The 10,396-nt window shown below is 53.7% G+C and overlaps 1 protein-coding gene across 1 annotated transcript in view; it reads left to right on the top strand.

Annotated features, from left to right (window-relative positions):
• Positions 1–276: 276 nt before the first annotated feature.
• The window catches only part of pik3r3b (phosphoinositide-3-kinase, regulatory subunit 3b (gamma)), a 218,639-nt gene continuing 208,519 nt past the window's right edge, over positions 277–10,396 (top strand). The window contains exons 1-2 of the mRNA XM_074668892.1: positions 277–466; positions 798–2,003. Coding sequence (XP_074524993.1) covers positions 1,658–2,003 — 346 coding nt within the window. The 5' untranslated portion in view covers positions 277–466; positions 798–1,657. The remainder of the gene's footprint in view (positions 467–797; positions 2,004–10,396) is intronic.

Genomic DNA, 10,396 nt, shown 5'->3' on the forward strand with positions numbered 1-10,396 from the left:
AGTTCTTACATAATTCATCTCCTCTAGACCGAGGGACCGGATCACTCGGGGACCGGATCACTCAGGGACCCGGTCCAGGAGGAGTGAGCTGCGCCGGGTCACGCGGTGTTTGCTGCAGCGACAGTGCGCCACACCGACCGTCCCGTCTGCTCCGCTGGCTGGCACAGTCTGCAGACGGCAGGAGGAGGAGGAGGAGGAGGGGGAGGAGGAGGAGGAGGAGGGGGAGGAGGAGGAGGAGGAGGAGGAGGAGGAGGAGGAGGGGGAGGGGTTTACTGACATCAGCACCGCCGCTCTGCACAGCACCGAGCAGGCTGCGTGTCTGCGGGACCAGCCACGCCACCGACTCCAGCCTGACGGGCTCACGGATGTCTGGGCTCGCTCTGCGGGGTGCAGCTCGCGTGGAAACGGACACTTGGCGCGCGCAGACGTCCGTGGAGGATCAGGGCTCTTCCGGGCGGACTGAGCGGTGAGTTGGTGCCGCGTTTCCCGGCGAGACGAGCGCGAGTGGCGCAGGGAGGGGAGCCGAGCACGCTGTCTGAAGTTCCGCCGCGTCACGCTGTGTGTGTGTGTGTGTGTGTGTGTGTGTGTGTGTGTGTGTGTGTGTGTGTGTGTGTGTGTGTGTGTGTGTGTGTGTGTGAAGCTGCAGAGATCCTCCTGTAACCCCTCAGAGGGACTCTGCTCTCAGACTTTACAGATCTTTGCTCCTGTCTGCTCCTGTCATCTGTGGGAGTGAGGATGATGATGATGATGATGATGATGATGATGATGACCCTGGACCTTCCTCTTTTCGTTTGCAGGTGTGTGAGTTTGCAGCAGGAGGCTGCGCTCTGGAGCGGGGCGGACCATCAGGACCTGACACAGCAGAGAGCTCAGGGCGCTCCCACAAGAACCAAACTCTGCACTGCAGTGGATTTCCTCAGGTGTGTGTGAGTGAGTGACAGTGTGTGTGTGAGTGTGTGTGTGAGTGTGTGTGCACCCAGCTTTGGATTGGAATACTCTGGAAGCTTCAGGGGCATCGCGTGGAGGTCGCCCCGTCCTCGAAAAACTGTGCCACCATCCAGCACCCCCTCCTCCTCCTCCTCTCCTCCTCCTCTCCTCCTCCTCCTCCTCAGGCACACAGAGGTGGGGGGTTAGTCCGGCTCTCCGTCCCATCCCGGAAAACCTGCAGGCCTCAGAGCAGAGGGACTGGATCTATGCAGAGGGATTTATCCACGACCAGCCGACCGTCCGGCCTCAGAGGACTCCAGTTTTAAGATGACAGCAGGAGCTCCTCTTTAGGAGGTCTGTAGGAGGTGTCAGAGCTCAGACAGAGGTCGGGGCTCCTCTTCAGGAGGTGTCAGAGCTCAGACGGAGGTCGGGGCTCCTCTTCAGGAGGTGTCAGAGCTCAGACGGAGGTCGGGGCTCCTCTTCAGGAGGTGTCAGAGCTCAGACGGAGGTCGGGGCTCCTCTTCAGGAGGTGTCAGACTCTCAGACTTCTCCTCAGGGATCAGATCTCGTCACTGTGTCGTCCACAGCTCGTCTCAGGCGCTGACGCAGCTTCAGCTCTCTCCTCAGGGATTTTCTAACCCGTAAAGTTTCCGTTCAGGTTTTAATCCCCGTTTTAATCTCAGGCACACTCAGAGTTTCTTCCTGGACCAGCGAATGACCCCCCCTCGCCATGGCGTCTGACACTTTCCAGTACAGGGCGCTCTTTGAGTACAAACGGGAGCGTGGAGACGACATCAGCCTCCAGCCCGGCGACCTGCTCACCGTCTCCAAGGCCTCGCTGGTCGCCGGGCCGGGGCTGGACTACCAGGACGGGGACGAGCGGAGCCCCAAAGGCTGGCTGCACGGCCTCAACGAGAGGACCAAAGAGACCGGAGACTTCCCGGGGACTTTTGTGGAGTACGTCGGGGCCGTGAGGGTCAGTCCACCTGCAGGGAAGTCCTGGTCCAGGCCTGTACCACCGACCCCCGGGGGGACGCAGGGCGCTGTGGGGCCTCCTGGAGCAGCTGCTGCCTCAGGTACGTGCTGTGTGGACGGTTCAGCCTCGTGTGTGAAGAGAAGCGCAGAGTCAGCTGTGATTGGTTTGGCCTTTCAGGGCCAGATGTTGATGTTTCCAAGTCCCAGGTTTTACTTCTGAGGCCCCAGTTTCCTTCCTTCCTCCCTTCCTTCCTTCCTTCCTTCCTTCCTTCCTTTCTTCCTGATCCTGGTTGTTGTTCCAAAACCAGCAGCACAGAGGTTTCTGGACGCTTTAGAGTTGCTGGTTTGATTCCCGTTGGAAGCAGACGTCACAGACGCTAGCTGTGGCGACCTGAGGGGGGGGCTGTGCTCCTGGTCTGGTTTGTCTCCTCTGGTCTGGTTCGTCTCCTCTGGTCTGGTTTGTCTCCTCTGGTCTGGTTTGTCTCCTCTGGTCTGGTTCGTCTCCTCTGGTCTGGTTCGTCTCCTCTGGTCTGGTTCGTCTCCTCTGGTCTGGGGTTGTCGGTGCTTCATCATGTTCGTAGAGTTTCCTCTGTGTGTGTGTGTTTGTGTGTGTAGTGAACTTCACAGACGGGTTAAAGGTCTGTTAGCTTACCAAGCCACCCTGACTGTCTGCTTCATGAACAGAGTAAGGCCAGATGTCTCTGTGTGCTCTGACTCTTTCGTCAGGCTGCAGCTGATGAGTGAGCGCTGGATCTTAAGCTGACGTCTGTAACTCAGTCAGAAAGTTTACACCAGCTTCAGAAATTTAAACTGTGACTCAGCATCAGATCAGATGATTCAGATCCACGTTAACTTGTTTGGCTGACTATTTGGCTTTCTGCTGACTGTTTGCTGACTGTTTGACTGACTGTTTGACTGACTGTTTGCTGACTGTGTTAACTTGTTTGGCTGACTGTTTGGCTGACTGTTTGACTGACTGTTTGACTGACTGTTTGCTGACTGTGTTGACTGTTTGACTGACTGTTTGCTGACTGTGTTGCCTGTTTGACTGACTGTTTGGCTGACTGTTTGACTGACTGTTTGACTGACTGTTTGACTGACTGTTTGACTGACTGTTTGCTGACTGTGTTGACTGTTTGACTGACTGTTTGACTGACTGTTTGACTGTTTGACTGACTGTTTGCTGACTGTGTTAACTTGTTTGGCTGACTGTTTGACTGACTGTTTGACTGACTGTTTGACTGACTGTTTGCTGACTGTGTTGACTGTTTGACTGACTGTTTGACTGACTGTTTGACCGTTTGACTGACTGTTTGACTGACTGTTTGGCTTTTGGCTGACCGTTTGACTGTTTGACTGACTGTTTGACTTTCTGCTGACTGTTTGGCTGACTGTTTGCTGACTGTTTGGCTGACTGTTTGACTGACTGTTTGGCTTTTGGCTGACTGTTTGACTGACTGTTTGACTGACTGTTTGACTGTTTGACTGACTGTTTGCTGACTGTGTTGACTGTTTGACTGACTGTTTGGCTGACTGTTTGACTGACTGTTTGGCTGACTGTTTGACTGACTGTTTGACTGACTGTTTGGCTGACTGTTTGACTGACTGTTTGGCTGACTGTTTGGCTGACTGTTTGACTGACTGTTTGGCTGACTGTTTGACTGACTGTTTGACTGACTGTTTGGCTGACTGTTTGACTGACTGTTTGGCTGACTGTTTGACTGACTGTTTGGCTGACTGTTTGGCTGACTGTTTGGCTGACTGTTTGGCTGACTGTTTGGCTGACTGTTTGGCTGACTGTTTTACCATGGAACAGGAAAATGTGAAGGGTCTCAGTCTGGTCTGGCCCTGGCTCCTTCAGATCCAGGAGGATCTGAGTGAAGAGCAGCAGGAGGTGATGGACGGTGTCTCTTCCTGAGCAGCAGGAGGTGATGGACGGCGTCTCCTCCTGTCTGCAGCAGACTCTGAGGTCACACTAACGTTCAGTCAGGTGGTGGCGCTGTTTGTCTCAGCAGCTCTGCTCTCCTGTGTGTGCTGTAGAGCTCCTCCAGCTCCTCCAGCTCCTCCAGCTCCTCCAGCTCCTCCTGCTCCTCCTGCTCCTCCAGCTCCTCCAGCTCCTCCAGCTCCTCCTGCTCCTCCTGATGCTGCCTCCTGTCAGATCGGCGTCTGTCTGTGAGTTCGGGCCTGTGCAGCTGGATGTTTGATGATTTATTCAGCAGGCAGTGAAAACAGGCGGTAACGAGGATCCAAATATAACGGCGTTATGAAACGAGCTGGCCCACTTTAAGAGCTACGCTGACTGCTGCTCCGACTGCTGCGCTGACTGCTGCTCTGACTGCTGCTCTGACTGCTGCGCTGACTGCTGCACTGACTGCTGCTCTGACTGCTGCGCTGACTGCTGCGCTGACTGCTGCTCTGACTGCTGCGCTGACTGCTGCAGGCTCTAATTAGAGCTGTACGGGCTCTGGGTGGTTCAGCTCGGCCCGGCTGTCTGCTGCAGCTCCCGTCTCTGCGTCTACGGCTCTGTGCTCGCTAAATAGGTCAGAGGCAGAGAAACACCCCCCCCCTCCTCCTCCTTCTCCTCCTCTGCCTCCTCTGCCTCCTCTGCCTCCTCCGCCTCTCTCTGATCGTCTCACTGCCCGTCTGGTTTACAGACCTGGGTCTAGTCCTGATCATAGACCTGGTTTGGTTTTAATCATAAAACATGTCCACATGCTCTGGGTTCAGGCTCATACTCTCCTCCAGCTCCATCCATCCATTCATCCATCCATCCATCCAGCCATCCAACCATCCATCATCGAACCATCCATCCATCCATCCATCCATCCATCATCCATCCATCCATCCATCCATCCATTCATCCATTCATCCATCCATCCATCCATCATCCATCCATCCATCCATCCATCATCCATCCATCCATCCATCCATCCAACCATCCATCATCGAACCATCCATCCATCCATCCATCCATCCATCATCCATCCATCCATCCATCCATCCATCCATCCATCCATCCATTCATCCATTCATCCATCCATCCATCCATTCATCCATCCATCCATCCATCCATCCATCATCCATCCATCCATCCATCCATCCATCCAACCATCCATCATCGAACCATCCATCCATCCATCCATCCATCCATCATCCATCCATCCATCCATCCATCCATCCATCCATCCATCCATCCATTCATCCATCCATCCATCCATCCATCCATCCATCCATCATCCATCCATTCATCCATCCATCCATCCATCATCCATCCATTCATCCATCCATTCATCCATCCATCCATCCATCCATCCATCCATCCATCCATCCATCCATTCATCCATCCATCCATCCATCATCCATCCATCCATCCATCCATCCATCCATCCATCCATCCATCCATCCATCCATCCATTCATCCATCCATCCATCCATCATCCATCCATTCATCCATCCATCCATCCATCCACCCATCCACCCATCCATCCATCCATCATACATCCATCCATCCATCCATCATCCATCCATCCATCCATCCATCCATCCATCCACCCATCCATCCATCCATTCATCCATCCATCCATCCATCCATCAATCCATCCACCCATCAATCCATCCACCCATCCATCGATCCATCCATCCATCCATCCATCCATCCATCGACTCGAGCCGACGGCTGAAGGAGTTTGGATCAAAGCTCTGAAATCAGATCAGTTTAGTTTAATTCAGTTTAATTTAATGAGTTTATGATTAACAGCTGTGTTCGGTCTCTTCTCTTTTGGTTTGCAGCTGTTTTTTGTAAACTGTTTTTTCTCGTTGTTCTGCATCAGTGAATAAAAAACAGATAAAGCTCTGACAGACATCAATGACAGTTTGTTTCCCAGTGTCACCAGGCTGCTCCATGAGGGTTAGAGATCACAGAAAGCTGATCTAGTTCATCCAGATCTGACCCAAGCCATGGGAATGGTTTAAACTCCTCTCTATTCATCATGTGTGCTGGCCTCAGGAGGAGGAGGAGGAGGAGGAGGAGGAGGAGGAGGAGGCGGCTTAGGGTCAGCAGCAGCACATGCCGTCGTATTTCCCACATTAATTAGGTTGGAAACAATGCTGAGGCTGCAGGAAGCCTCACAGTGCAGCTGTGGTTCTGCTGCATTCCTGCTGAGTGGGCTCAGTCAGCTGATCTGACCCAGAGGTGCAGGCAGACATGATGAGACCTGCTTCACCACACAGACGTGTCCATGAGACCTGCTTCACTGCACAGACGAGTCCATGAGATCTGCTTCACTGCACAGACGTGTCCATGAGACCTGCTTCACTGCACAGACTTGTCCATGAGACCTGCTTCACTGCACAGACGAGTCCATGAGACCTGCTTTACTGCACAGACGTGTCCATGAGACCTGCTTTACTGCACAGACGTGTCCATGAGACCTGCTTTACCACACAGACGTGTCCATGAGACCTGCTTTACTGCACAGACGTGTCCATGAGACCTGCTTTACCACACAGACGTGTCCATGAGACCTGCTTTACTGCACAGACGTGTCCATGAGACCTGCGTCACTGCGCAGACGTGTCCATGAGACCTGCGTCACTGCGCAGACGTGTCCATGAGACCTGCGTCACTGCGCAGACGTGTCCATGAGACCTGCGTCACTGCGCAGACGTGTCCATGAGACCTGCGTCACTGCGCAGACGTGTCCATGAGACCTGCTTCACCACGCAGAGGTGTAACATGAGACCAGCGTCAATGCACAGACGTGTCCATGAGACCTGCTTCACCACGCAGAGGTGTAACATGAGACCTGCTTCAATGCACAGACGTGTCCATGAGACCTGCTTTACCACACAGACGTGTCCATGAGACCTGCGTCACTGCGCAGACGTGTCCATGAGACCTGCGTCACTGCGCAGACGTGTCCATGAGACCTGCTTCACCACGCAGACGTGTCCATGAGACCTGCTTCACTGCACAGATGTGTCCATGAGACCTGCTTCACCACGCAGACGTGTCCATGAGACCTGCTTCACTGCACAGATGTGTCCATGAGACCTGCTTCACCACGCAGAGGTGTAACATGAGACCTGCGTCAATGCACAGACGTGTCCATTAGATATCATTCAGGTGATGTTTCCTTTCCTCATCTCCTTTCCTCACTGAGCTGATTAAGCAGTGTGTGATTCCTAGTCGCTCTAACGGGCTCATAGCTTCGATCAGTGAGTAACACTCTCTGACACTGTGTGACTGTGAACGCCCTCCTCCTCCTTCCTACCTGTCATGTTACCTGTCCCTGAGGGGGGCGCTGTTTACTGGCTCCAAACCACATTAATTATGACACCGAGCTAATGAATCCCTCATGGTTTCTGTTCCTCCTACAGGTACACGGATGGATGTTGAGGTAATCAGGGGTTCACGCTGAATCTAACGGGCTAATGGCGTGCAGCGCTCTGCTGCGCGGCGATAAGGAGGCTCTTTTATCAGCTGATGAGCCGCAGCTCCAGACGCTCTGCTCCTCTTCATGTAAATCTGAGATACTATTAGACGTAACCCAGGACACGAGACGTGATGCTTCACTCTGCACGCAGGCTTTGACAGCAAGAGCTGCACGTGTGCAGTTCAACACACGTGACCAAACTCTCATCACGCCTTCAACGGGATGAGATTCAGCCAGAACACAGACCTGTGGTCATGTGACACAGCGAGTGTTTGCTTCAGAGCGCTGGTCAGGGAGTGTTTCAGATCTGTGAGGTGACAAACAGAGGAGGGATAAACACGAGCTCTCCAACGAGGACAGTACAGAAGGGGGAGGAGCTTAACTCAAACTGCTTTAAAGACGTCGACAGGAAGGAGATCAGTGACTATACTCAGACAACTGGAACAGACCTTTCAAAGTAAAACATCAGTTTGTTTGAGACGAGCTGTTCTGACCTGAGCTCTGTTTCCATCCACGACAAGGACGAGATGAACCCTTCAAAATAAAAGCCTCTTTGTTCCTTTCCCGTTTGTTTCCCTCTAACGATCCATCGTCTTTGCTCCATAAACTGAAGATCTTTGTTCACATTTGCTGCCGGCGCTGTCAGAGGACGCTGTCAGAGGGCGCTGTCAGAGGGCGCTGTCAGAGGACGCAGTCAAAGGACGCCGTCAGTGAGCGTGTCCCGGCCCTAACCTGACTTTGTTTTGGGTGTAATGTTTTCTTAATGAGCGTTAAAGGACGTGCTGTGATGCGTTTCCTCCCTCTGCGGCGTGCTGGCATCTCTGATCTCTGCGATGGTGCTGGAGGTGCTCAGATTTATCATCCCTGTTTTAAAGTCAATTACAGAGTCCACGCGGCGCGGCGTTAAATTGATGAATCGGGTGAAGCTGCTGAGTCGCTCCCTGGGAGGAGGGAGGAGGTGATGGGAGTAAACACAGCAAACAGACATGAATAAAACAGAAGCAGAGGCTCATGGGAGACCGCCAGGATGCAGCGCTCTACTTCTTTGATGCTGCACGGCGCTGACCCATCGAACCCGTGTTAAACTGCAGATCCAGACCAGGGGGACTCATGTGTGGGGTGTTCAGGTCACAGGCCGCTCAGTGGGGGGGCAGTGGGGGGGCTCAGTGGGGGGGCTCAGTGGGGGCTCAGTGGGGGGGCAGTGGGGGGGCAGTGGGGGGGTCAGTGGCCGCTCAGTGGGGGGGCTCAGTGGGGGGTCAGTGGGGGGTCAGTGGGGGGGCACAGTGGGGGGGCTCAGGGGGCCGACCGTCAGCCGGGGCTGTTGTCAATAAAGCTTTTATTTCACTGGCTGCCTAATCATCCCTGGAATCACCGCGCGGCGCCGAGCTGCTCCTCCTGAGCTCTGAGGATTCAGCCGTCAGCAGAAACCGTCGACACATCCACGGCACAAACACACAAACAACAAACAGGAAGTATTGATTTTTGTTTCTGTGGACTAAAAGTGAAAACTGTCTGAGGGGAAACGCTGGCCTCGGTCTTTGTCTCTGAACGATCTGAGACTAAAGGTCCTGAAGTCTGAACTTACGCCTCGGTAGCCGGTCCAACAGGAACCATCAGATGGTTTATATGGACCAGGTTTGGTAAATGTGGGACCCTGAGACCCAGCACTGACTCAAACATGGCCGACCTGTTTGCTCTGGTTCAGGTCAGGAGGAGGAAACTGCAGGTTTTACATCAGGAGTGATTTTCTTTGTGTCTCTGCCTAAAAATCCTGGTGACCATGAATCAGGTGGTTCCTCTGAGCCCTGCTGGGCACAGGACGAGGCCCCGGGGCCCGGCTGCTGAAGAACCCGTTAACTGTCCTCTCAGGGGCCGGGATGTGCTGAAGAGCCCTCCTGGTTGGGAAAACACCCTAAAGTCCCTCTTTGGTTTCCCTGCACCACTTCCTGTCTGGTCCCGGTCAGACGGCACCGAGTATGGAGTCCTGAACGGTCTGACAAAGACCCAGCAGAGTCTTTGTGGAGCTCCTCCCCCAGAGTCAGATGATGTACTGGCAGCCGTCAGCGGCGCCGACCCGTCCTGTAAATCCTCTTCCTCTCTGATCCGTGTGCACTGACTCGAGACGGGTTTTATGTTTAAAGAGAATGAAGGTCTAAGATCCGTCCCCCTTCCTGCAGCCGGTTTATGAGCACCTATAAAACCACATGGCTCTTTACAACCTGCTCCTCCTCCTCCTCCTCCTCCTCCTCCTCCTCCTCCTCTCCTCCTCTCCTCCTCCTCCTCTCCTCCTCCTCCTCCATGGTTTAATGTCCTCTGAAGTCTCTCAAAAGACTCTGGTACCAGTCCTTTGGCCGGCCTAAACCCCGGCTGCTTCAAAATAATTGAAGCGTGGGGTTTCTGCCTCTCAGCGTGTTGGTGTGTTGGCATGTTGGTGTGTTGGTGTGTTGGCGTGTTGGCATGTTGGTGTGTTGGCATGTTGGTGTGTTGGTGTGTTGGCGTGTTGGTGGGTTGGCGTGTTGGTGTGTTGGTGTGTTGGTGTGTTGGCGTGTTGGTGTGTTGGTGTGTTGGTGTGTTGGCGTGTTGGTGTGTTGGTGTGTTGGCGTGTTGGCGTGTTGGTGTGTTGGTGTGTTGGCATGTTGGTGTGTTGGTGTGTTGGTGTGTTGGCATGTTGGCGTGTTGGCGTGTTGGTGTGTTGGTGTGTTAGTGTGTTGGCCTGTTGGCATGTTGGTGTGTTGGTGTGTTGGTTTGTTGGTGTGTTGGCGTGTTGGCGTGTTGGTGTGTTGGTGTGTTGGCGTGTTGGTGTTTGGTGTGTTGGTGTGTTGGTGTGTTAGTGTGTTGGCCTGTTGGCGTGTTGGTGTGTTGGTGTGTTGGTGTGTTGGTGTGTTGGCGTGTTGGCATGTTGGCGTGTTGGCGTGTTGGCGTGTTGGCGTGTTGGTGTGTTGGTGTGTTGGCGTGTTGGTGTGTTGGTGTGTTGGCGTGTTGGCGTGTTGGTGTGTTGGCGTGTTGGCGTGTTGGTGTGTTGGTGTGTTGGCGTGTTGGTGTGTTGGTGTGTTGGCGTG

Source organism: Halichoeres trimaculatus, unplaced genomic scaffold, assembly GCF_033239565.1.
Source record: "Halichoeres trimaculatus isolate MK-OKI-2021-1 unplaced genomic scaffold, fHalTri1.1 fHalTri1_scaffold_4, whole genome shotgun sequence".
Classification (NCBI taxonomy): Eukaryota; Metazoa; Chordata; class Actinopteri; order Labriformes; family Labridae; genus Halichoeres; species Halichoeres trimaculatus.